The 27,228-nt window shown below is 58.5% G+C and overlaps 1 protein-coding gene across 2 annotated transcripts in view; it reads right to left on the bottom strand.

The window, feature by feature from the left end:
- The window catches only part of SCUBE1 (signal peptide, CUB domain and EGF like domain containing 1), a 123,141-nt gene that overhangs the window by 33,550 nt on the left and 62,363 nt on the right, over nucleotides 1-27,228 (bottom strand). The window contains exons 5-7 of one of the 2 annotated variants that reach the window (XM_064491388.1): nucleotides 22,425-22,550; nucleotides 18,220-18,336; nucleotides 15,554-15,643 (exon numbers count right to left, since the gene is read on the bottom strand). In XM_064491388.1, the coding sequence (XP_064347458.1) occupies nucleotides 15,554-15,643; nucleotides 18,220-18,336; nucleotides 22,425-22,550 (333 nt within the window). The remainder of the gene's footprint in view (nucleotides 1-15,553; nucleotides 15,644-18,219; nucleotides 18,337-22,424; nucleotides 22,551-27,228) is intronic. The other variant, XM_064491389.1, reaches the window with a different exon arrangement.

Raw genomic sequence — 27,228 nt, 5'->3', positions numbered from 1 at the left:
CTCTTCCTGAGCATCTGGAGTGCTTTGATCTTGTGGGAGCTGTGCTGAGTGGGCTTCCCTCTCCTCTCTGCTGCTGGGAAGTGAAGAGCCAAGGGCCCCCATGTCTTATACTCTGAAACCCCCAGCTTGCCTACCGTGGCTTCCGCTGGGAGCCTGGCCCAGTGGCCTTTTCCCTGAAGTCTCCCCAAACTGGTTTTTTCTGTCTGTCTGTCCTGTGGTGTCTGCATTCCTGTAAGCTGCCTTCGGTTCTCTTTGGGAGGAGACTGGGGAAGAACGCAGGAGTGGTGACTAAATGAACACATATCCCTCGGTGCGAGGAGTCCCTGCTGCTAATGCCTTTCCTTTGAACTTCAACTTGTGAGGGGTGGGTGGAGCTGGGAGAGGAGGAAGCCCGGCTTCCCCTCTGTGCGTGTGTGTGTGTGTGCGCCTCTGTGACTCTGTGGGCAGCCACGGAGGGTGTTGTCCTGAGCATCCTGAACACAGGCGCTGCCTGCTGCAGGGGCCACTGGCCCTTCGTCTTGAGGCTGACATCTGCACCACGCACGATCTGACAAGCCGTCACTACTTCCCAAAGGCACGTCTCCCTGCCTCTGCCTCTCCCCAGCATTTCGGGGTGTCTCCACACACGCTAGCCCTCCAGCAGGGTGGGGGCAGCTCTGCTTCCCTGCCTAGGAGTGTGCTGCCCAGTAGCTTGGAGGCCTCCTGCCTGCTCATGGTTCAAGGCCCAGCTCAAAGACCACCTCCAGGAGGAGCCGCCCAAGTCCCAGATGCAGAAAGAAGGCCACCGCCCTCCCAGTGCCCACGCAGGCTGGCCTCGACGTTAGCACAGGCCGAGCTCTGACCGCACACACCTGCTCAGGTCCTCTCATCTCCCTACCCGACCGTCTACCAGGACAGTGGAGGTGGGGAGGCCAGGGTGTGACTCTGGGTCTGCCACTCACTGAGTGACATAGGTAGGCCATCCCTCAGGGCATGACCTCAGCACCTGCACCTGGCAGGTGAGGGCGGCAAGCCTTCCCTCCCAGGGCTGAGGTGGGGGGCCCACGCCTAACGGCGCCTGGCCGGGGGCCCAGCCCGGAGAAGGCGCTCAACAAATGTGTGTTTCCTCTCCTGATGTTACAACCAGAGAGCGAAATCCCACCTCCTGCCCTCAAGTCCTGAGCCAGGGTACCCCGCGTGCCTGCTCAGCCTTCCCTGCAGGAGACCCTTCTCTGGAGAGGAGGGCAGAGAACCTGCCTGTTTTCCAGGTGCAGGTAATTAAGGCTTGGGGGGACAGCGGCAGGTGCCGGGAGCCAGGCTGGGGCACAGCTGGGCGGCCTTACTTGGTGACGATGGGGTGACTGCTGGGCTGCTCCGTGGTGGTGGAGGTGGGATGTGGCGTGGCCACTGGAGGCTGTGCCCCTGAGAAACAGTCCTGGCCAAGCAGGCTTCAAGGGTCTTGCGGGCTCTCCCCTTCCTGTCTCTGAGGCCCCAGCAGGACTCAGAACCTTGGGCCTCCAGAGCAGGGGGGTCTGGGAGACCTCCTGGCCCCACCTGCCCACTGGGCAGATGGAGGCCGAGAGGGGGGTAGAGTCAAGACTGGATGGTCACCCATTCTCTGTGCCCTCAGCGCAGGTCTCTCCCCTGTACTGTGCACACTTTCGGTCTCATGTGTTACCCCAGACAATGCTGGTACAAGGGGCCCTGGGTCCCCAGAAGGGCCCTTTAGGTTCTTCTTGGATGCTGACCACCCCATCCCACCAGCATCACCTGCCTAGGCCCAACCCAGCTTTCCGAGCCTCACGTTCCCCACCCTCACACAGGCTCTGTGAGACGGCTCCTGCACCCTCCACCTCCCAGGCGAGGAAATGGCGCACGGCACTGGGAATCTGCCCAAAGCAGTGTGGCTGGAAGCGGCAGAAATGGTGGGGCCTGCTGGGTCTAACTCCAACCCACCTGACAGCCTCCAATCTCTGTCTCTGGCCAGCCCCAGCCCCAGGCCCGCACAGCCAAGCACGCAATCGACTGTCCAGCTCCCTCCCACATGGCTCCTTTCCCAGTGCTCTCTGTCTCCACTAATGCTACCTCTATCTGCCCCAAGGACGCACCCCAGGAGGCGCCCTCCCCCAACCCTGCCTGGGCCTCCGGGCCTGGCCTTGCTGCTTCCTTAACATTGGGTTCTGGCCTGGTTCTTACTGCTGCTGTTCTGGGCCAGGACACTAGTGTGCTGCGATGTGACCTGCAGACTCCGCAGCGGTCCTTCTCCTCCAAACCACAGCCTCACTCTGGGTAGCCAGCACCTTCGGGCTCACGTAGTAATGCTGAGAGCGAACCCCGTGCCAGGTTCTATGCTGGGCGGTGAAGGGGCGAGCAGAATGAGCAACCAGCATTACCTTGTCCTCAAAGCCACCCTCGCGGGGGCCCTGGGCAGGCTCCTGCACCTGCCCCCAGCGCACCTTACACAGCACAAGTGGGCTGTTCCTGCCGTGTCCACCTTGGCTGTGTTGTTTGGAGGTCAGCAGACGTACACTGTAACGCATGACACATACAGGAAAGGGGACAGTGTAGCCAGTCCTTTGGGCTAATGTGGGGGTTGGAGACTGAAGTGTACAATACAGGCTGAGAGCTTCGTCTCTGGGCATTTCCAAGCAGAAGCTACGGGGCGCTGCAGAAGGGGCTCCTTGCCTGGGATGGCGCTCAGCCTGGGCCACTCCCCCAGCCCTCTCTCTGAGTGCCTCAAAGAACAGCCTCGCCTCTCTGTTCCCCAAGACCAGAGATCACCGGGGCCTGGTATTAGGGGATCCTCAGGGCGTCGGCAGTGGGGCAGCAGAGCTGGGGGCCTGAGGATGCAGATATGAGCCCACGGTACCTGGCCCCTCACCCGGCGAGTGGGGAGAACTCTTACCCCACAAGGCTGGACAGGCGAAGGGGGGAAGGCTGTGCACGGGGTTGGGGGCCTAAAGCGGGACAGGGCCTGGGAGTGAAGCCTTTCAGCAGGCGGGAGAAGCCCAGATGTGTTAAAAGGCCAGTCTTCAGTCTTTCCCAGGGGGAGCCTTGCTTTGCGCCGCGCCCTGTGAGACGCCCCGGACACAGAGGTGAGACAGGTGCTGAACAGGGAAGGGCAGCCACTCAGCTGGACTGGCGTGCCGCCTGGCCAGGGCTCGACAGAGGGATGGGCTTGGACGGCAGGGCTCCCCTTGAGTTGGTGCTGCCTGCTTGCACTGCCCTAGATCTGGGGCGAGGTCAGGCCTGGAGGGACAGTGTCAGTCAGTGCAGTGGCTGAAACGCGAGCCACAGAGGCAGAAACAGCTCCGGACGCCGCCCCGTGAGCTCGGGCAAGCCCCTTCACCTGTCAGAGCCTGAGTGTCCGGATGTGCGACGGGGAGATGGTAACATTCACCCCCTAGTTCCTGCAAGGCCCACGCAAGATGCAGGCGTGCCGGTGCCTCGCACACTGCCCTAGCTGTGACAATGTGCTCACCCTTGGTGTCATTCCTTAGAACCGCTGCATGGGGAACCTCAGTCCCCAAACTCAGCTGCTGATTCACCTGACAGTTCTTTTCTGAGCCTCTGCTCTGTGCTGCCTTAGACGCCATCCCTGGTCCTGTGAGGCCTCAGCCCAGCGGGACAGCGGGTGCATTCACTCCTCTGTCCACCCAGCACTTTGGGAATGACTCCCTTGGTGCTGGCTGGCCTTGAGAGAGCAGCAGTAGAGATGAACCTGACACTGACCCAGGCCTCAGGGGTGAGTGGTTTATCAGGGGAGACAGACAGAAGAGGGCCCTGACCTTGCCTTTCTCACGGAACCTGGGCTCACCTCCCACCCCTCAGCCCACCACCCCCAAGCCTGGGCTCCGTGGGACCTTCAGGGAGGCGCCCTCGGCCCAGCCTCCTGCCTTTTGCACGACTCAAGAGGCCCCTGCTGGCTCTGCCAGCGCCTGAGCTTCACCTGTGGGAGTCCCCTGGGACCACTCACTCTCCAGGCAGAGCTGGGTCAGGGTGGCCTCAGTGCCTGGCGCCCTGTGCAGGACCAGCACAGCGAGGGGCCCGATTTCTGCTGAGTGAGCAGATGTGAAAACAGGACTCTGGAGGCCCGGGAAGAATGAGAGGAAGTGTGGTGACTGAGCCCCTGTCCCCTGGCTGGCCTGGTTGGGGACGGCGTCTGAGAAGAACCTGACGGCACAGGGGACCAGCAACAGCCTGAGTCACGGCACTGGGAGGCGCGATGGAGGCTGAGGTGCGCTGCACCAGCTGCCAGGGGGCAGCTGCTGGCTCTCCTGGCCCAGCCCAGACTCTCTGACTCCGACCCTCTTCCCTCAGTTGATTCCTGAGCCTTCCATGGCTCCCATCACTTTTGGATAAAAACCACGCTCCTTGGCAAGGTCCTTAACAGCGGCCCTGGTCTCCCTCGCTGCCCAGTCTCCACATGCTCCCCTGACATCCGGGACTCCCAGCGGCTGTCATAAGCATCGTCAGCAGGCTTGTGTCCCTCACTGTGCCCCACAGTGGGGCTGAGCTTCCGCTTGGAGGCCCTTTGGAAAGTGAGAAGAGTCAGGCCGAGACAGGAGAAATGGCTTCCCCAGCCACTCGGCAGGGAGTGGGGGCGGAACCCCATCCCTGTCCGCCAGAACCCTGCTCCTACCCACACTGTCTCTGCGTCCCTGCCTCTCCACTTCTGTCCGGAACCCCCTGCTCTGCCTTGGCAGGGCAGGCGTCCACTCCTGAGAGCCACCTGCAAAGGGTGGCTCTTACCCCCGTGCGGGGACACACCACCAGGCCAGGGTGCCGGATGAACGCAGCCTGGGGTGCCACGGCCTGTAAGTGTAGCTGGGCCCCGGGACACATGCTGGTGGCTGATGTGAGGGTGACAGTGGGTGGGGGGTTTGTGGGAGAAGGAGGTCAGGGCAGCTGGAGGCAGGGTGGTCGTGGAGGCCAGGACTGCAGCCTCGACAAAGGAGGGGGCTCCCAGCCTGAGTCTGAGGGCAAGTAGGAAAAGTGGCTTCAGAAGGCCCCGCTGGCCACCCCCCACCCCCCGCTCTGTCACGTCTGAGGCCACCGGACCCCTTCGGCCCACAATCCCTGAGAGGCTGGCCTGGCCCTGAGGCGGCCTCAGTGATCCTGGACTTGGCCTTTCAGCACATGGCCGGGTGACCATGAGGTCCCCTTGGGGCTTTTGCTGACCGCAGCCCAGCCGTGCCGAAGTCACGGGCCAGGAGGCCCACACCACCCCTCAGACTCCATCTGCCTGGGAACTCGGCCCCGCAGTTTGCTGTGAGGTGGGTTTTTGTCAGAACTGTCTTCTGGAGGCACCAGATGGGCCTGAGATTTCAGGGGCTACGCCTTCCCACAGGCCTGCCGGGTTGGGGGGTGGGGGTTTTCACCCCAGCACCCACAGGGCAGAACCTCCTGGGCCTGAGGATGGTGCCCTGCAGTTTGCGGCAACAGGGGCGGGCGGCGGAGGGCAGGGGAGAGGCCAACCAAGAGCAAGACGGGCAGATCCTGGGGAGGTTTCTTCGTATGGTTTGAGGGACCTCAAATGGCCCAGGAGGACACCAAGGGTTTATATCAAAGCAGACGGCAGGAGCAGGGGCCCGGCAGCCAGCCTTCTCCCCGCGCCGGGCTCCTGCCTCTACTCTGGCCATCAAGTGGAGGGGCGCTGAGGGCAGACGAAGCGGGCTCGCGTGCAGCCTCTCGCTCGGGGCCACCCTCCGGAGGGAGAGAGGCAGGATCGGACACCTGTCCTACAGGAGGTTCAGGGGGCTCGGAGAGCGGAAGCAGCCTGAGAAAGGCTACCTGGCCGGTGACCCTTACTTGGGGCTCTGCTGCCCCGCCAGCTGCGTGTGACCAGGGAGGCTGAGTGTCAGGCCCTTCTCCCTGGAACACCCACCAACAGCAGCGACACTCCGAGTCCTTCCGTGCCAGGCCCCGTGCGGAGCGGGGACGCAGGACCCTGGCCGGAGTGTGGTGCAGTGGGATGGGGTGAAGCTGGGCCAGCCCTCACCTCTCTGAGCCTCACTTGTAACTCTGAACGGCACCCTTGCAGGTTGCTGGGAATGGTAAAGTCATCTAGGTACACAGAGACTCAGCCCCGAGGCTGCTCAGAGGGGAAGCCTTGTTCCAGATTCCTGATGGCTGTCCCAGGGACGAGGGCTGCAGGAGGCCGGGCCAGCACCTGCGCACAAACCTCCCTGCTTCCACGCCGGGCCTTCAGCACTGGTGCACCCCCACTGACCGCCCTACCCTGTGACTTTCTGGGGCCGGGGCCGGGCCCGGGGGCAGGGCAGAGTGACCTGGCACTCGGAGCCTGCGTCTGCCCCCTCTCTCCAGAGTGGGCTGGGAGGGCCTCCTGGAGGGGTCCAGAGTGTGGGCACCTGGCTGGCTTCTGAAAAAGGTTTGTTCACCCTGCTAGTCCCCCTTCTTACGGCCTCACCTACAACGTGACCAAGGTCAGGCAGGCCCCGGGCTTCCTGCCTCGCTGCCGGGGACTTGCCACTGAGGCTGATTTCCTCACTGGCCCTCCGAGTGAGCTAGTAAAACGCTAAGGGCCAGAGAAGGAGAGCAGGGGAGAGAAACGTGATCGAGCACCCGGCAAGTGCCACCCACACTGCTGGGTGCTGTGCGCCCAGCGTCTAGCTCAGGCAGCTTCAAGGTAGAGACGACCACCCTTTTTTTACAAAAGAGAAAGCTGAGGCTCAGAGCCGTGTGTGACTCTGGCATGGTGACGTTGGCACGGAACCCAGGTCTGGCTCCCAAGCCTAGGCCAGGACAACAGACCAGGAAGAGTCATGGTTGGCAAAACTACAGTTGGGTGTCCCTGCTCTGACAGCACATGCACAGTCCTTAAAACACAGATACACCTGGCTGAGCAACCTGAAACTTCCAACTTTGAGAAGCAACCCCAGCTGCCTTGGTACAGAATCTTGCCACAGGGAGCCCTGAGCGTTGGCTACTCGCTAGCCAACAGTCTGCGGCTGGCACCTGGTCTGCAGCCACCGTCTGGCCTGGCCTCAGCTGGAGCCAGCTAGAGGGAAGCCCTGAAGGAAGCCAGGGTGGGCTGGAGGGGTCGGGCCCACCCAGGCGTGGGGCGGGAGGGAACCCGTGGGCAGGGACCGAGGCACTTGGTCAGTTTCATCTGTTTCTATAATCGGGGGCCCTTCTGAAGACAAAAAATGGTGCCTTGGGCTCTTCGGGGTGCCTTCCATTTGCAGCTCCAGTGGACAATCAGTATTGGCACTTCTGGGCTCTCCTGAGTGCGGCAGGGCAGGGGGCCCACACAGACCAGCAAAACCATCAGGAAGTGGGTGTGGGGGAGGGGTGATTAGGCACCAAAGGACATTGAGGTCACATCACTGAAGGCTTTAGGACCCCCCGGACCCAATCCAGAGGGAGAGTTAAGGCAGAACAGGGAGGAGGCTGGGGTACAGGGAGGGGGCTGGGGGACAGGAAAGGGGCTGGGGAACAGGCAGGGGCCGAAACACTGTCTCTGAGATGAAGGTTCAGGCCCAGGAGGGGCACGTGGGGGTCAAGTGTGCCCAGCCCCCAGCGGGATGGGGCAGAGTGCGAGGAGCCATCGGGGCAGGGCCGCCTTCTCTCTGCGGGGCACACCTCCATTTTCAGCTACCCCAAGGGCCCCCTCTGGGTGGAAAGCTCTATGGCACAGGGGAACTTTCTGCATCTGTGTAGGGCAAGGGCTGGCTGTGTGACCCTGGTGCAGGTGTGGGGACGTGAGTCACAGGGACGCTGGGAGGGCACTGCCACAAATCAGGTGGCATTTACACAAAGCCTCAGAGCTGGGCAGACCCCATGAGAGTCACCCCAGGTGCGTCTACTGGCCACTCTGATTGATGAAGTTCTCGCCCAGGCATCCTGTCCCGGTGGGTCCCAGTCACAGACCCTGAGGTTGGAGGACCGGGAATCGCCTTCCTACCTTACAGCACCAAGAGGAGAAGAGATTACCGAGGCCATCCAGGGGCAAAAAGCCAGGACCGCAGTGTCCACAGTCCCCAGGCCCAGCCGCAAGAAGAGCCGTGTAAACCCCTCACCTCCCTGGCCTGGACCGCCTCTGCCAGGAGACAGATGGCAGCATCGCCCTCAAGGCCCCAGGGGTTGTTCCCACACAGCTGGCTGGCCATCCTCTCTGTAACACCATTCCATGAGCCCCGCCGCGGACCCTGCCCTCTGGCCTCCAGCTGCATCCCGGCACCCTCCTGCCCGTGCCAGCCCATGAGCCAGCTCCCCCGCCTGGATTCTCTGCTGGATGCCGGGCCTCCTAGACCCTGTCCGACCAAGTTCTCTACACCTGACAGCTGGGCTTCAGCCCGTGGCTCCTGGTAGGTGCTCCCTGACCCACCTGCCCTCACAGCAGCAGGGGAGCCACCCCCATCAGCAGTCCTATCACCTAGAACCCGCCCTCAGAGTCTCGGGGAGGGCCTGTCCGCCCCCTCCTCACTCTCATTACCAGGGGCTGGGACAGTGGCACTCAGAAGCATGCAGTGTTAGCTGCCCGTGGAGGTGAAGTCTCCCATGGCTTTCATACTTCATGGGATGAGCTTATAGACTGGCTAGAATCAGATTCAAATTTCATCTGAGGCCCTGAGAGTGGGGAAAGCTATAAGGCCTCATGCTCCAATGGAAGTCAAGGGACTTCTGGGTAAGTGCTCTGGGCCTTCTCAGGACAGGGGCCGGACTGCGCCCTCTAGCCAGACTTGGTCCCCCAAGGTGCCAGCACCCGGTGCCAAGAACCCTGGTTTTGCCAGGAGCTCAGGGTGGCTGTGGGTGAATCACATCCTCTCCAAGCCTCAGTCTCCCCATCTGGGGCCAGCCAATGCCCTGCCTGGCACCCTGCCTCCTTCCTGAGTCCTATCCCTCGACGCAGCCAAGTCACCAGCACCCACCTCCTTCTACACTCGTAGTGTGTGTGTGTGTGTGTGTGTGTGTGTGTGTGTGTGTGTGTGTGTGCACGTGTGCGCGAGAGACAGAGAGAGAGAGAGGGACTGTGGATACATGTATGAATAAACTGAGGCCAGGAGCTCAGGGCCTCAACCAGGGACCCCAGCTGCCCAGAGACCAGCCACACCTGGGACTAGTTCAGTGACGGGGTGAAGTCACCCCTAGTTCCTCCTGAACATGAGGTCAGTCCCCGGAGCTCAGCGCTGTTGGCAGGGAGGCCGTGGCTGGAGGCGAGGGGACCTGCCTGGGCCCTGGGCCCACCCACCTTCTCCCTCCAGCTGGCGCCCCTGCTGACCTGAGAAACTGCCCTGTGTCATCGCCTCCCCTGTCTCAGATTCGCCTCAGTCCCTTCCCACAGCCAGGCTCATCCAGGCTCCGGGTCCCAGCCTTTCTCTCCTAGCCAGACACCTGCCTGGGTGAAGAGTGAGCAGTGAGGGCCTACCCATCCCTGGGCACTTCCTCCAGGTGGCCTTCATTCATACTCCGAGCCAACCTGCTTCCCCTGTGCTCCTGCTCTAGGCAAGGCCCTGCGCTGTGTCCTGAGGAGCCATGAGAGCTGGCACACACTTGACCCCTGCCTCCAGTCAGGGGGGTCCTAGACTTGTGACAAAACAGGGTGCTGGTGGAAGAGAAGCGAGCAGGTTAGACGGGGGTGGCAGGGGAGGTCCAGTTAGGTCTGGACAAGCCTTTGCTAGGTAGAACTGTGCAAGATAGCACATGGGTATCGAGTGGCAGGTGACAAGACCCACTGATGCAAGAAGCCTGGGACAGGCTGCATGTACTGGGCCTGAGGGACAGGTGAAGGGTGGCTCCCAGGAGGTGACAATGTGTGGGTCTGGAATTAGGGGTGGGAGGAGGTGGCCTGGGACACGGGTTGGTGAAATTAGGAGAAACCCAGGGACCCTGGAGATGGTGGCTGCAGAAGAGAGGTGGCAGATGGGTGGTCCCTTGGTGGACAGAGGAGCTAGGAGCTGGGGAGGAGAGTGGGTGTGTCAAGAGGTGACATCGGCTGGACCTTTCAGGGTGGCTGTGTGCTTATATGAGGCTGGGACAGTATGGGGCTCAGTCTGTCCCCCCAAATATCAGCCATTATTACCATAATCGCCCCACTCTGCCTGGTCTTCCCAGCCTCCCAAGTCTCCAGCCTCTCTGTTCCCTAGCCCGGAACTCTCTCAACAGCTCCCTGACTGAGCGTTGTCCTGTGTGCCAGGCCCCAGGCACATAGGTCATGGCCCGTCCCATCCTTTCTCTCACGGCCCTGTCCTCTGAGCCCAGCTGGGGAGTGTGTTACGGGGTCACCCCCATTCAGTGGAAGGGAAACTTGGGCGTCCTTCCAGAGGGGCAGGGAGATGGGCAGGTGCCAGCTGTGGGAGTGCAGGGACAGAGAGGACTTCCCAGCCACCTTTCTGTGCCTCAGTTGCCTCACTGGGAGTCACTTTACTGCCATCTCACAAGATGGCTGTGAGGTAGTGAAGACAGGGCAGTGCGAGGCCCGAGGAAGCTGGGGCTAATGGTTAACTACTGCCGTGGTCCCTGGGCCTGGAGCAAGGCACCTCCACTTTCCTGGGCTCAGGGAGACCCCTGAAATGGGCTGGCTGTGAATCTGCCTTCAGGAGGGAAGGTCCCACCTGGCAAGGCTGCTGAGCCCACAGGTCTGAGCTGTGTCCCAAGCCTCAGGCTGCTCCACCACCGGCGCGGGGCCTTGGGCGTGGGAGCGAGTCCACAGGCCGCAAACCTTGGCCCAGATGACGGCTCGCCGACCGCACGGACCGAGCTGTGTCTCTTGGCTATTCAGGGCCTCACGGCGTCATCTGTAAAGTGGGGACAGCTGCCTCTCAGGGCTGTGGGAAGACACATTGGAGAGGGCTGACTGGCAAGCACCTTGAGAACTGGAAAGTGAGGAGGAAGGCTCAGCTGGAGGGAGTGAGCCGAGTGCGGACACCGAGCCCGCTGCTGGAGGGGCTGCAGAGGCTCCCTGCACCCCCAATGCACCCGCACTTCCAGCCCCTGTCCTGTGCTGGGAGCCTGTGGTCCTGGGGACAGGCCTGTGTAAGGGCAGGCGTGGGCTCTGCCTCAGCCGAGCTCACGGCAGCCAGGTGACCGGAAGCATCTCCCCAGACCAAGTTTGGACTCTCCATGGTCAGCAGAGTGACAGTTCCCCCAGATGTCCACATCTTAGTCCCTCGTGACTCGATGTGGTAAGAAGGACTCTGCAGGTGTGACTAAGCTAAGGAATTGGAGATGGCAGACTATCCTGGCTTGTCCAGGTGAGCCCAAGGTGGTCACAAGGTGGAAGAGGGGGCTCAGAGAAGGAGCTGTGGTGACAGAGGCGGGTCAGAGAGGTGCGGGCCACCAGGGGAGGAACGTGGGTGGCCTGTAGGAACTAGAAAAGGCAAGGAGATGGATTCACTCCTAGAGCTTCCAGAATGAACGCAGCCCTTGCTGAAACCTTGGCTTCTGCCCAGTGAGCCCCAAGTCAAATTTCTGACCCACAGAAGGTGGCGGGTTGTTTGAAGGCACTAAGGTCGTGGTAACTTGTTAACAGCAGCAGCAGGAGGAAACCAACACGGCATCTTTCCCAAGTACATCTGGGGAAAAGGAGCTGATTGAAGACCCGGAGCTGACAAGTATGACTCACAGGGTCTCATCAGTCTTGCTGTAAGCGGGGCTCCCAGGGGCCTGTGGTAAACTTAGCTGGGTACTCGGATGTTTCACCCAGCTCAGTCGGCCAGATAATTGAAATTTATCACTTCAACTCTCAAATCCAAACATTTTAACGGGAATCTAAAATCAGTTACATATTTCGAGGCCTCTTTAAAGTAAACATAACTGTACCTGTTCTCAGCCTGTGCTCAGTGACTCAGTATTATAAACAGCAACTGCTGGGTACAGCTGAGACCCCAAGGGTAGGGCAGAGCCACCGGGCCCCCGGCCACTGTGCTGCAGAGCGCTGCCACTTTGGGGGAGCCTCTGAGAGCCCCAGGAAAGCAGCCAACGCTGTAATTAGTGGGAGTGATGCTGTGGGATTTCAGGGAGCACTTATGTTAGGGTTTCAAGACTTGTGTTGGTGTTTCAAAACTGGGGAACCTTGTAACCAAAATGCTAGCCCTTGGGGAACCAAAGAGCAAGCAGGGTTCCCAGAGAGGAACTGAGAGGCTCAAAGGTGGGTCAAGGGCCCAGGTTTTAGCTGATTTTTGCTTATGTTCTGGCTCTTGGCTGTGTTGAGATGAGGCTGCTAATTAAACGACTTGCAGCCATCTAAGTGACCTGTGACCTCTGCAGTCTGGGCACAAAATACTTCTGAAATAATTCTGAGTCAAGCAGCCTATACAACCATACAAAACCTAAATTTGCCATCTCCGTTTGGGGAAGGGAAACTGGGGCCCGCAGCCAGCAGTGAGGTCACTTCCCCTCTCTGAGACATGGAAAACGGTGGTTTCAGCCTGGACCTGCAGGCATGGTCTGTTGCGGATGTGTGGTCACCACAGAGGGTGGTGAGGACGGGCGTGTGCTCGGGGCTGGCCAGGGCTGCTCTGCACCCACCCACTTCCGCTCTCTCAGTCCCTTCCGACCCACTCTGAAAACAAGCCCCAGCCACATAGGAGACAATTGGCACGTCAGGGCTGGAAGACACCTGCCAGGCCATCTCCACCACCAGGTGACCAAAGCACACATGCTGCTCTGACGGAGCCCTGTGCCATGACTACCCCTGGTTCGGCCCACAGCAGACCCTTCTGGGGCATTCCAGACCCGTCTCTGTCCTCTCATGCGGCCAGGCTGGCCAGTGCAGCAGTCAAGGGCACAGACTCTGGAGTGGGGGGGCCCGGGGTCTGACCTTGCTATGGGACTCCTCAGGGTCTCACTGTCCTCATCTGCTCCTGGGCCACAGAACAAGATCCTTCCTCCTCTGCCTTTTCTACCCCCATCTCCTCCCAGGACCCCAAACACGGCTTGATCAGCCCCCCAGCCCAGGATCCCCTGGGATAAACTGCCTGTGCTCCCTCCCACAGGCCAAGGATGCTGACCCAGTTCTGTCTGGGCTGCTCTCTCCACGCAGGGGCCAGGCTCTGAACATGATGTCCCAGGCGAGCTCTGACCAGTGCAGGGCAGGATGGGGACGGTCACCGCCCTCACTCTCCAGCCCTTGCTTCTATCAGTATAACCGCGGAGCAGCTGGGACTCGCTGGGGCCTACTAATTAGGCTTCAAGTCCAATAGGGTCCTAAGTCTGTACCACGTGGGCTATTCTCAGAGGAGACAGGTGCTAAGAAAATGATGAGCTCTCGGGGGAGCTCACCTGTACTCTAGACAGGACCTTTCATGGAAGCCTCTGAGAATGGGTGGTTCCGCGTGCGGGCCCTGAGCTGCTGGCCCTGGCCCCCCTGTTGTGAGTGTTGCAGGGAGACCGTGGGAGGGAGAGGTCTCTTCTGTCTGTGGGGTGGGGGTGGGGAACTTCCACAATCAGGGAGGTGGGACTGCAGGGGAAGCCGATTGTCACCCATTTCCTCGGCCCCTCCTAGGCCTGGTGCAGAGTCCCCCGATCTGCTCCCCTACCTCTGCCTCCCAAACCCGGGATGAGGGTAGCTGTATCCTCGGTGCCTCCCTCCTCACCTCCCTGACCCTGCTTCAGGATCTGGTTCAGGACCGCTCTCTCTAGTTAGAAAAAGTAAGTACGGAGGCCCTGCTCTCCATCTGCTTACCCACCTGCTCGATGCCGACTCAGCTCAGCCTGCTTCCCACCATCATCTCGCTGGTAAGGGTGCAGGGCACCTGGGGGCCCAGTTCCTGGTCCTGCCCTGCTCTGGAGCTCTGGTGTCAGGCAGCAGTGCCCACTTCTCCGATAAGTGAGGCCGTGGGGCCTGGGCCCTCTTGGGACTCAGCCCACCAGCGGCTCTTACGTTCCTGTCACCCACCGCTAGCCAGCTTTTCAGAAAGCCCACAGCACTGACTCACCCCTTTGTGCAGGGGAGTAGACACGCTTGGTTGCTGGTGCCTCTAAGCACACACCTTGGCTGTTTCCAACCCTTCCCAGGCCAACCCAGGCAGCCCACGTCAATGAGACAGCCCTGTGCAGAGAACTTGCAGAGAGCCAGGCTTCCAGCTACACCTGTCCTGCCCAGCATGGACTTGGGGGTTCACTGAGCCCTGTCGGCCAGCCCAGAACCTCTTCTGCTCCTCAGACCCTCACTGGGGAAGGCCTCAAGCCTACTCACCAGCATGCAAGGCCACATTCCTCCCCCCGCCCCACACAGACCTCTCTCCCCACTACATGCCTGGGTTCCTTTGAGGGCCATATGAGGACCACAAAACTAACTGACCTCTATGGGACCTTCAGGCTCCGACCTCCATGGTCCTCTGACCCTGACACTTAAGATGGCCCACATGGCCAAGACCTCTGGGCTAAGCTCAGCTGCGCAGGGTAGTGTGTGACCTTGGGCACCCCAGTGAGCCTCAGTTTCCGCCTCTGAGACGTGGGAAATATACCACAAAGAAGGCTGTGACAACCTCTGGCGACCCTACAGCTGTGGTCCAGAGGCCTGGGCAGCTGGTGCCACCTAGGGGCCAGCAACCCCAGAACTGTGGCACCGACTGAGGGCCAGAGGAACGAATGCATGGCTAGACAAGACTGCTTTTCTGTTCTGAAGACCAAACAAGGTTGAAGAGCAGTTATTTTCTTCTCCTCCTTCCTTTTTCCTCACCATGCCCAGGGTCAGCCACCCAGCAGGCCTCCGGGCCACGAGGAGCGGCCCCAGGTGTTTCTGGGCAAGCCTCTCTAGAGGGTAGATCTAGCCCAGGGACAGTGCTCAGAGGGCAGCTGACATCACACGGACCCCCCGAGGCAAGTGGGAGCCTCAGAGGGGACCAGGGAAAGTGGGCTGCAGTTGCCAGCCTGGCGGGCTTGGGCTAGGCTCATTCACAAATGTGGGGAGCCTTGAGGTCAGAGGGGCTGAGTGAGTCTTGCTTTTAGCTGGTCTGCTAGATGACCTCAACCAGTCCTCCCTTCTCTGGGTAGTAGATTTCCCAACTCAAAAGGGGAGTGGCGTGGGCTGGATGCCCCAAGACCCCACGGCCCTGAATCTAGATGTGGCTCTTTCCCCCGGACGTGGCTCCTGTCCGAGGCAAGGAGATGGGTAAGGACTGTGCTGCCCAAATCCCTGCTCTACATCAACACCCTCTTTGCTTCTGTGTCTCAGTGTTGCTTTGCTGACCCTGGGATCCTAACCGCAAATGAGGCGTTACTGCGCGGAGAAGGGTCACAGCACATGTCTCCTCCCATGCAGAGGCCACTAGCACTGGCTCTGGGTTCTCTGCTACAAACACACAGACAAGGAAACACATGCTCGATGAAGGGCACAAACTTAAAAAAAGAAAAAGTGAGTCCACGTCTGGAGTGGAGCCCTCCACACTCACACGTGGCACGCACGACTGCACACACGTGGGCACACCCCACAGACATGCAGCCCCCACACACACTCACCCCACACGCCAGCACAGTGCTCACAGCCTGCCACAGCAGCACGCACACAGACGCCCCCCACGCCGGCACACACCACACACGTGCACACACGCGCACACACACGAACAAAGGTGCAAGGACAACAAAGGAAGTGGAAGAAAAGTGTTACCCATGAGTAGCCGCCGTTTCACCCGCTTGTCCACATCAGCTACTGACGTGGCATTGAACTGAGAGCGCTCAATTGCAGCCTCATCCTTTTCTAAAACACAAGTAAGGGACAAACACGGAGCCGGTGGTTAATGAGAGCCCACTTCCCGCGGCCCAAGACAGTCAGCCTCTCGGCGTGGCGCACACAAAGCCAACACAGCAAGCCGGGCCAGCGCGGCGTCCTCGCCAAGGGGCTAATCCCAGGAACCTCCAAGGTGGTGTGTTCAGGGCAGAGCAAAGAGGCAGCAGGGTGGGCGGGGGAGGGGTAGGCAGACAAGGGATGACCACAGAAGGACACGGATGGGACACGGGGCCCATCTGCAAGCAAACACAGGAGGAGGCTGAGGTCAGAGGGGACGGGACCCGTCTGCGGAGGGCCGCAGGGGCGTACAGCACCACCACGGAGATCACGGAGACACAGGCAATTACAGACACCCCGGCTCAGGCTGGAGAGGCAGGCACAGGACAAGGCACAGGGCAAGGGGACAGGGCCATGAGGTCCGGTGATGGATGTGCCTGGACAGCAGATGCCCTGTCTCAAGGGCGTGACAGTGTGTCAAACACTCATGCAAGATTAAGAACAAGACATAAGGAGGAGCAAATACATACGCACAACAAAGGATTGAATCGAACAGACACAGAAAAACCAGGGGGTCGATATGGGCAGCGCTGGTTGCCTGCTTGTCTATGGAGGACTGGAGTGAGACATTCAAGTGCTCAAGGAGGGGCTGCAGAAAGGGGCCCGCCGTTTTGGGAGCGTGCGGAGAGACAGACGGCCGGGCCAGGCCGGGAGCGCTGAGATGCTCCCGTGCAGAAGCACGTGAGGTTAGCTGGTTCCCGTTTCTTTGCTCAGTGGGAGATGTGGGGAGACACTCGCCCCCGGGGGAGCCCCGGGAGCAGTGAGCAAAGGCAGATGAAAGGTTCTCTGGGCCAGCAGGGAACAATGGCCCAGGAGCTGGGTCTGGAAAAGGATTTCTAAGGAGAGGGGAGGGAAAGGGGAGGGTGAAGGGAGGTACGTTAGAGTAGATCCAAGCAGGGACCTTCACATGCAGCAGACACTAAAAGATAAAAAAAAAAAGAAAGGATGAGCCAGGTGGACAAAGACAAGATGTGTTAGACAAGGCTGGGTGTGTGTCTGGCCGGCAGCTGTTTGCGCTGGTCTGGGGCCGGCAGAGGCGGCCCCCTGCAGACACAAACACTGTGGGAGACCCCAGCAGACGAGACAGGAAGGGGGCCGGTGGGCCGGGAGAGCCCCCAGGAGGACAGCGGAGACAGGGAGAGAGGCGGGAGAGGAGGTTCTAGATGGGATCAGGCTGCAATAGAGACACCGGTCTGAGACCAGGTTTTGCTTTGAATTTATTTTTGGTTGTTTGGTTTGGTTTGGCTTTTGGCTCTGAAAATAATTAATGAACGTCAGTTATCAGACAAGACAGGCAATCAGGGACCATCACCAGAAAAGCAGGAAGAATGAGATAAAATGAAACCAAAAACGGCTGTCTGAGAGGAGAGACCACACAGAGGAAGGGAGAACCACGCAGGCAGCAGCCCCTGGGAGACAGTCGGGACTAGGACGGGACCCCCTCGGCCCGACTCCCCGGGGGACAAGGCAGCAGGGTCACGGGGGACAGAATGCGACAGCAGACTCCGGGCTTCATGGCTTCACTTGCTTGCCAACCCCTTTTCTGCTACTTGAAAATCCCTCAAGAAATATCTTCTGAGTCAATAATAAGATGGGGACTTTTTTTGGAAAAAAAAAAAGAGAACATGGTAACCATCCCGCTGTGGGTTTCTAAAGTTTGCTACCGTTGAAGAAAAAGAAGAGGTTGAACTCTGGCACCAACTCTGAAATTCCTCTTCTTCTCAGTTAAAAAAATTTGCTGTTATTTTTGAGTCGGGAAAGAACTTACTAGTGATTATGACGTGAGATAATCACAAATATTCAAGCTTCCCCTTGGAAGTAAGGACCAGGAGAAAGGAGGAGACCAGGCCTCAGGTTGAGATGCCCCGTAACAGGTGAGGCCACGGGCTGAGAAAAGGGGCTCTGGGAGGGAGAGGAGGTCCGGCAAGAGGCCCTGATGGCCTGGGGTTCGAAAGCAGCTAAAAACACCTGGAGTCCCCCGGGGGTCACAGCAGCCGCCTCCCCTGGTGTCCCAGACCACGAAGAATTAAAGCAGTTTTCTGAGGACACCTCTCAGGTTTCCAGACTGCTGTGGGCAGCTCGCACCATGAAGGGGGCTGTTATGCAGGTTAAATGAGTCTTCGGTGAGTCTCCCCAATGGGGGAAGAAACTACTGGGCTTCAGGAGCAGAAGCTGCCCTCCAAAGGTGCACACACCTTCCTCCTCCCCACAGGCCGCCTGCTGGGGACCACCCCCATATCGAGGATGAGGACCCTCAGAAAACTGGCTGTGACACAAAGCAGAGGCACCTGGTCCTGGGTGGCTCAACAACCCAGGTAAGTGTCCACAGAGAGCTCCCGTGGGGGCACCTGCCAGCCCCACCAGTACCGTGGGTGCTGCTTTTCCTGTTTCCCCTAAGCTTCCTCCTTGGAAACCAGGACGCAGTGGGCTGCTGGCCACCTTGGGGCCACGTAGGCTCCCCGTGGGGCAGGGTGGCACAGGGTACTTACCGATGCAAGTCCGACCGTCTGAGTGGAGGGCGTACTTCTGGTGGCAGCCGCACATGGGGCCTGTGTCCGTGTCCTCACAGCTGTGCTGGCAGCCTCCGTTTCCATAGTTACAGGTTACTAGTTAGGCCCAAAGTGTACATATGTGCGTATAAACAGAACGACAACAAAAGCGATTAGTCTATTGCCGTTGGTTGGTTCTCTTAAAGGATGGGGGAGGAAAGCAAGGGCAGGAGATAGTCAGTGCAGACATCAGCCCTGGACATCAGCCCCTCCAGGGTCTTGGATGGAACAGCTCAGTCCCTAGAGGCAAACTGGGGTGGGGCAGAGCATGGATTTGGGGTCATCTGGGCTTCGAACAGAGCTGACACGCAGCTGAGGCACACAGATGGTGTTAAAGAAAGGGATACACTAGATAATTTTATCCCTCCTAGGTTGCAAAACACACTTTAAAATAGACTGTTTCGATGAGGCAAATGTCTCTTGACACCTGGCATGCTCTTCAAGGCGGTGGGGAGGGCGGCTGGCCCATGCTGAGGGGGGCGCTCGTTTCCTTAGCTCCTGCAGGGCTGTCTTTCCTCGACCTGTGTCTTGAGGCATGTGGAAGGATGTCCCCACAGGTATCCACTCTCTCCAAGTTCAGCAGCCATCTCAATCCCTGTCCACTCTAAGCCCTAATCCTCCCAAGGAAATGTCCAAATAGACAGAACATATGCAAATTAGTGTCATCTCAGATGCAGTTTTCAAAATGACCTTTTATTTAAACACTTTATACAGTGTGCAATGCCTATGGCCCAGAGGAGCTGGTGCCCTTCAGCCCAGAATCTTAAAATGTTTCAAAGCATCAGCCACCTGGGTTGCTAAAAAGTAGGCTGAGCAAACAGGAGCAGTCTGAAGTAGAAAAAATGATAAACTCAAGTTTATTTAAAAGAAAACACACTGATCTCTCTTTCCGGGGTGAGGGCTATCCACCGCTAAAGGAGATCCAAGATCGCCACGGGAGGGCTCGCAGCCTGCTTTATTCTACTAGAAGATGACAGGGTGCCCGTTGTCTGTATACACGTGGGACACCAGGGCCTCGAGGACAGGGTGTCTTCCTGGAGACCTTAACCGTTTGTCCAGAATCCTATCCATACTCCGAATTTATCTGGCAAAACCCTAATGATGATCTATGATGCAAAAATAAATCTCAGACCAACTATGGTCAGAGGGACAGAGAATTCCAAATGGGCAGAGTCTGAATTAATGACCTTCTATCAGGCTGACCCACAAGCAGGGCTGGTGCCAGAGGGAAGTCACTTGGTGGCAACTCCCCAGTGAAGGATTCCAAACAATTCAGAACTGAATTCTGCAGCTGCCTTTTCCAGGGACTCCTTTTACCAAGAGCACAGCACGGTGGCTCCGGGGGCTTCCATCCTGAGTGGTGCTGCCCTGTCAACCTGGACACATGTGATCTCCCTGCCGGGTGAGGAGGATGGAGGAGAACAGTCCCAGACACTGTCCTCAGCGACCAGAGGCTCAAGTGAGCTGCCTTCTCCACAGGGAGCTAATGACCATCCGAAGGAGAGACCCAGCTTCCCAGGTGGCATTTCAAGGACATGCAAAATGCTTCACAACACACAGCTGCGGCTTTAACACCAAGCCCTCTGGCCCCTTCTCCACGGAGCGTCTTCTCTCAGCATTCCCGGGTGCCTGGAAGCCTGGAGTCACGTTCTCTCATCTCTCTGCACAGGAAGAGCTTCAGGGAAGCCAAGGTTCCTGGGGTTACCGCTTAGCACCGCTCTCCCGGGAGGGGAGAGACCCAGCCAGAGCCCCGCCTTGGGCTGGACATGGCTGAGAAAAGCCGCACTTCAGAATGGGCAGGGGTGGGCCAGTGAAGAGACAGTTCTTTCCAAGCTCTGGGCTCCAGGAGACGGACCGCATCCTGCAAATGACTCTAAGGAGGACACAAGCCTGTCAGAAGCAACTGGAGGAAGGGCCACTTCCTCTTGCTCCGTCTACACAGGCAATCGTGCATCCCACAGACCACAGGGGCCGACCTGCGGGCACCTGAAGAGCCTATAACTTGTACATGGAAATAAGTGCTGGAGCCCTGAGCTCTGGGAAGACCCAGAGAAGGATGGAGAAAACCTCCCTGGCCCTGGAGTGTGTCCCAGGCTCTGGGGGATGGAAGTTTGGGAAGAGTCCCTGTGGTCCTGCTCGCTCATGGTGGCTGGCTAGGCAGGCCTCAGCCCCTCATCCAACTCCAGATCTAGGATTTCCTGGGCCCCAAGTACCTCAAGGGCTAGAGGGAAAGGCTCAGAGCTAACTTTACGCAAATTCTGGCACATTAACCACAGAGAAGAAACCGAAGCTGGCTGGGCGGACAGCCACAGGCACAGTCCCTCTGCAGGACCGCTGCAGGGCTTGGCTGCAGGATGGGTCCCAGACTCCCTGCACACCTTGGCAACACCCAGCCACCGAGCAGAGAGGGTGGGGCTGCTACTTCCCTCACCAGCTAAAGCTCTGGGCCAGGGCTTGGCTCTCCTCTCTCTGGTCGGGTAGGGGCAGTCCGCTCACGGAGCTCTGCCTTGTCCCTGATCCCTCAGACCAGGCTGGCCCTTCAGGAGTTGCTCTCTGAGCAGACTGTTCCCTTGCAACACTCATCGCGGATGGAGTTAGAGAATGAGGAAGCGAGTCAGCCAGTCCCAGCCACTTCCCGAGGCTTGTAGCTCTCTGCGCAGGCCCGAGCTCAGGGCTGGCCCCGGGTGGGCATCAGCTAGGCTTGCTGACTGAAGGAATGTGCCCCCCTCCCGGCCGAGCATGTCAACAAGCCTGCCCGCTCCACACGTGCTGGTCCTTGGCCCTTGTCCTGAGGAAGCTCAGATTGCCCGACAGGGAGGACTGGGAAAGCTGGAGTCACTCATCTTCTGTTCCGAAGGTTGCCCAGTGACAGGAGGTTTCTCTGCAGCTGAAGGAATCCATCTGGTGGAGAGGACAGGGGGGCCCGGCCGGAGTCTCAGGGCTGAAGCGGTCATTCCCCAGTCAGCACGTGGGTCCCCAAGACCTTGCGGACTGTCGGAGGAGAGCCTGATTTGGGAAAGGCGTGGCAGGTGCCCAGGGGAGCTGAGGACAACTGACAGAACCTCAGTACTTCAGGATGATGGGCCGGTGAGGGCCAGCTGTCTTCTCCACAGAATGAAGGCCGGAAGAAAGGCCATCTCCTTAGGGGAGCTGGTCAGCCTCAGTCTCCCAGCTCAGTGGCGAGGTTGGTACCACTCTCTCTGTTGGGAGTTGGAGTCAGACTCCACCACATCATTGTTCTGCAGCAGAAAGCAGGCCTGGTATGAAGTACTTGTCTCTGGCAGAGATGGGCAGTGCTCACACCAGCCTCCCTCAGCTCTTCTCAGACACAGGGTGAACATTACATCAATCCGGGCATCTGGCTGCCCAGCGAGCAGAGGCCACATCCTACCATGCCCCGTGCAGTGCTGGTCGGCACTGGGTCCAAAGCTTCTGAGGACTAGCGGAGTGTGTTCTGCCCCATCCTACTTCGTTTGCTGCCTCCCACTCCTGCTGGGGAGCTGGGTGACTACATTAAGGGGCTGGATTACACTGAGTCTTGCAGGTTGACTTCCAAGCTGGTCCTGAAATGGTACCTTTGGCCAGAGGCTTCATTCAATCCAAATCTCTCAGCGTATCATTTATAGTGGGCCTTGCAGGGCTATACTCTGAGCTCTGATCTTTGATTCTGGAAATAAGCTCAGCACAGCCTGTGCTGGGACCTCCCAGAACCAAGCTCCTTGCCTTCTTTATCCCACCCTGCTGCCCAGGGCTGCCCCGGCCCACTGAGAGCCCAGAGCCCCTCCACTCCTGCTGGAGAGCTTGAGCTCAGGACCAGTGGGTCTCTGGGGCCAGTGGTAGCAGGGAAGGGTTTCAAGAAGCACTAGTGGGGAGACCACACAGGGCCCTCCATAAGATCCAGCCCAGCTCTGGGGCTGTGACTGCGGTGTTGTGCCAGGTAGGGAAACCCACGCCTGGGGCTTACGGCCCCGACCCTCAGGCCTCCCCAGGCCCCTTCAGAGGCCCTGCCCTTCTCTCCACCCCGAGGGACTGAGCGCCTCCCTGGGCAACGTCCAACAGACTGGACAGAACCCTGCCCTCCCCTCCCCAAAGCAACGGCAGGAGACGCGTGGGGATGTCTGACCCATTTGCCTCCATCTACCTACGTGTGCAGTCCTTCTGGTTTTGGGCAAGGTCAAAGCCGGGCCTGCAGTCACAGGCCACCCCACCTTTGGGTGTCTCCCGGCAGATGTGGGCACAGCCATGGTCTTTGTTCATGCAGTTCATACCCTCTGGGAAGAGACAGACAAGAGAGGGGTTGGGGACCGGGGAGAGAGAAAATTTCAGGCTTAAAAGAGAGAAGCAGGGAAACGTCACAATCAAACGTAGTGTTCTCGGGCTGCCGTTAGCTGGTGCACGGCTCGCACACGCGGGCGTGTGCCTGTCCATCCTCGAGGAGGCCCCTTAGGGAGAATCCAAGGATGCACTGTCCAGGTCTAGAGCCAGGCCTTGTCCTGAGGGGCCCATGGAGGAGACGCTCCGGACCCGAGTCAGATTACAGGGCACGGGCTACGGAGGGGCCTTTCAGGGCAGGGTTCTAGACGTCCTGCTGGAGCAGGCGTGGCTGGCATTTTAAATGATGGCGTGTGCAGCACTTTTCAGTTTGTACAGGGATGCCACAAGACCTCATGAGACAGGTGGAGACTTTTGTTTTGGGCTGGGCTCAGAGAGCAGTGCCGGCGGGTCAGGGGGCTGGGTGGCTGGGCTGACATGCCCTGGCTGGCCTCCAGTGTCGCACCCACAGCCGGAGGCCCCGTCGGCCTGCTTAACTTCCTCTCACTGCATTCCTGCACCAGTCAGACGCCTGGTCCACTGGACCTCAGGGCAGCAGACGCTCATCCTCACCAGCCCCACGGCCGTGCCCTGAACTAAACACCACCTCCACACACCACCCCTCAACTGCCAGAGGGGTCACTGCAGTGCTCCCTGGGACCCACAGAACCCCCAGCCCCAGTGCAGAGCCCTGCACGCCCAGGCGCCGGCCCAGCTCCATCGGCGCCCTGAGCGAGTGTCCCTCCGCCCTCCGAGCCTGCTCCAGGTCCAGGCCACACATGTTACTGTGTTCCCAACCTCAGCCCGAGATTTCTGTTGGTTGGCAGATGCTACTTTTTAAAGCAAAAATGTTTGCAAACCTCAGGCACGTTTTCCTCTGAGGCCTCAACTTAAAAGAACAGTCAGTGGGGGTGGGTATAGCCCTAGTGGTAGAGCCTGTGCTTATTAGCATGCATGAGGTCCTGGGTTCAATCCCCAGTACCTCCATTAGGGAAAAAAAAAAAAAGTGGTAAAAAAAATAAATAAATAAATTAAACTTAAAAAAAAAAAGTCAGTCAGTGACTGACCTCCCTGCTGGCTGGGAAACTTCAGAAATGGGAGACTGCCACAGAGGGCAGAGCTCGGCCACTCGCTGCCTGCTCCAGCGCCCCTACCCTCCAGTTGCAGTGGGCTTTTTTTATCTGGAGCCTCGTCCACATTGGCCCAGCCAGGCAGGCCCTTCCAGCTCGTCTTCCTGGCCACACCCTGCCCAGTCAGTGCGGGGCCAAGAATTTCGCCAAAATTTACCCTGAGGGTACTGGTGTGACGGGGGGGGTGGGGGGGGACAGGGCTCCCTGTGGTGGGCAACATTTGGCCCCTCACCCTTAGTTCCTGGGATATCTCCTCATCCCAGAAGACTTGATCTCCCATCCCTGACTGCCTGGAGCGGCTTGGAACCCCCTTCAGTTGACCCCAGTTGATGTTTATCTTCCTGGTGATTTGTGAGGAGTTTCCAGAATTTATGAGGTCATGGGTCAAGTGAGAGGTTATAGGTCACAAGTCCATCAAGAGGCTAAATGCAAATGAAAGGAGGAGCTGCTGTCCACCCACACGGCCCTGAGACCTCCTTCCCCAGGTGACTCACTGGCCTCCTGTTCAAGGTGAGGACTAGTTCAACCCTGACCCCGGCCACTTTAAGCACGGCCATGGGGCAACTGAGAAGTGACAGACATTTAACAATGCAAACCCCCTGGCAACTACAATAAAGATGAGGAAAAAAGTCTTAAGTTGAGTAAAACAAACAAAAAAATAGACATGAATGAAGCATGCATTTTGCTCAGCACACTGACCTCTGGTTTCACCTGATTTTATTACTCTTATCATTCTTTCACCTTGATTTTCTCACATATGCAAATCGAACTGTCAGACTGAGGCAGACTACGACCAGCTAACCAACAGCTGAGTAAGTGAAGCACTTCAACGTCATGGCTCCTCACGGGAAGCTACAGGTTCACATGGAGGGACCAATCCTGTTCTCTCACTAAATTCCAAAATAGCACGTACACACGACTGGCAGATGTTGTGGGGGAAAGACAGTGGTGTGCTGATCAATGTTTAACAGCTGGTGGGGGTGGGGATTGAGGCTTGGGTCGGGGGGCTGATCTGCAGCATTTGCCAGTTTCTGTGGTGTACATGCTCCGACCACGGCTGACTCCAGAGAGACGTCACTGAAGGTGGAGCTGGGGAGAATGCGCACAGCGGGCTCTCGCAGGCCTTTGGCTTTTTTTAAGGTCATTATGAAGTCAGGCAGATGAGGGTCCGAGCCTGGCCTCCTTGCTAGCCGTGTGCCTTGGAGAAAACTGCTTCACTTCTTGAGCCTCATCTGTACATGACAGGAGAAGACCAGGTATGGTAGGTACTCAAAAACTGAGACCAGGTCTTCTATGGGGGCGCTGACTTCTGCAGATCTGGAGAAAAGGTAGCTCCTCATGGGGGCCCTGGCTAGGCCAGGCAGCCCCTCCTCAGAGGACGCCTTCAGGAGAGGGACTCTCTCAGGCCACTGAGACATACTCAGGGATTCATCTGGTCATCTGTGACTCCTGCCCTGGTGAGAGTCTGGCCAGTAGGTGGTTGCCACCAAGTGGCCTTCCTGACCATCATCAGTGGCTGTCATCCCTGGTGGGCTGGGTCCAAGGTCAACCCTCGCTCTCTGCTCATATGGTTTTTGTGGCTCCTTGGTACCGACAAGCACACAAGGCAATGGTGTTCCAGCTTCTTCCAGCTTCGTCTCCCACCACCTCCCGCATGTACACACTGCCTGCTGACCACCCCCCAGAAGTGCCCCATCCATGCCCTTGCCTCTCCTGTCTTCCATAAACAAAATCCTGGGCCTGCCTCAAACTCCACCAGTTCCACACAGCTTCCTGACTCCTGGTCACACTCCTCATGTCCCTTCCATGCCCCCACTCGACAGTAATTTCCCGGGGCTGTCCCCGAGGCTGGCACAGGAGCTCAGCGCCAATCAGGCAGGTCTGTGCTTTCTTCCGAACCTGGGAAGAGCCCACGGGCCCCCATTTCAGCTCAGGCTTATACGTGATGAAGAAAGGGAGATGGAATCTCCATTCACAGCAGAAGAATCACAGCTTAGGGGAAGCCCTGCCAGTCATCATCAACCATAAGTTTGCCACTGGAGAGCCGATGTGGCCCTGAGCTTCGCACACTAGGTAGAGCATTAAGCTTTCGGAATTCCCAAGCTTCCTCCCGCGCCGTGGCCTTGCCATCAGGTGGCCTTTCTTTTCGATTAGCTAGACGTTAATAACGAGCCAAGATGTCGTCATTGTTTTGCTGGCAAAGGGCAATCTGGGGGAGTGCTCTAGCATTCTAGTCCAGGGTTGATGTGGCACTGAGCAATGAAACCCCGGAGCTGGGAAGGTGGGCCCCAGTCCCCAGCTGTGATCAGCCAGTCTCAAAGGTACCTACGCAGTCCTCGCAGCGACTGTGGGAGAGCAGGGCCAGGCCCTCCATCCTCCACCTAAAGACTCGAGCCCAGGTCACGTGACTTCCCCTCCTCACTCAGGATTCCACACAGGCTCTGAAGCATCCGGCTTCCTGCCCAGCTGCCCCAGAGCCTCCTCTTCCCCTCCAGCTGAGGGCAGGGAATGGGCTGGGTCCTAGCGGAGCGGGATTCAGGATCCCCTTGCATTTCTGACAATTCTTGAGGAGCCAAAGGGCTTGTATTTACGTGTTTATGTGTTATAGCTATTTAGACTTACCATACTAGATACTAAGTGGGGAAATTTATACTTATTAACTTATTTAAAAACAGAAATTAAAAATTTATTACATGTTAACATTAATACTTTTTTTTTGGTTAAAAAACGATATTTTCCAAAACAAAGGGACAGTTGGCTGAGAGGAGAGTCCCTGCCGAGGAGCTGGGGGTGGGCACTGACTCTCGACCACATGGGTTGAGGCCCTGGGAGCGCACCTGGGCCCGGAGCCACAGCCCCTGGTTCTGCAGGCACCAGTCACTCCTGCCTCTGCTAGGTTGTGGGGGTGCCTCTCGTTGACCAGGCCTGTCACAGACTGGATGCTACAGGGGCCAGTCAGCTGGTGGTGACACGCCAGAGGGTGTTCACTCTGTGAGGCCGAACATTACTACATCTCTCCTCCAGAAAGCCTTCCTTGGTCCCCAGGCCAGTCAAGGGCCTTCTGGACGCCGTGCCCCCCTTGCTCACAGCACTGATACCGTGGCTGTGTCGCTCCTCTCTGCTCTCCATGTGACTTGGGCTAAGCTCTGAGTCTTCTCAGTGACCTCACTGTCACAGTGACAGGTCTTGTCCAGGAGGCGACACTCTGAGTCCTCACAGTGGAGGGAGGAGAAATGGAATAATCCTGCCCCTCCACGAGGGTCTGGGCAGAGGTCTGGGTCTCACCCCCAAGCAGCTACCAACCTGGGAAACAGGCTGATGTGGAGTGAGCAGCTGGGAAGAGCAGCCACCAACAGCCAGGCTCACGTGAGGTTGGAGTCTGCTCAGCCTGAGTGCTTCCGGAGGCTCCTTCTCCCTGAGATGCTGGTCATCACAGTATCGCCGTCACATTTAAAAATGGTCCTAGCAACCACTCCAAAGGCTACCACTGCCTAGCTATGGGGCGGGG

This window comes from Camelus dromedarius, chromosome 11 (genome assembly GCF_036321535.1).
Source record: "Camelus dromedarius isolate mCamDro1 chromosome 11, mCamDro1.pat, whole genome shotgun sequence".
Classification (NCBI taxonomy): domain Eukaryota; kingdom Metazoa; phylum Chordata; class Mammalia; order Artiodactyla; family Camelidae; genus Camelus; species Camelus dromedarius.
The sequence above is the reverse complement of the archived record's forward strand: the minus strand, read 5'-3'. Positions and strand labels throughout refer to the sequence as shown.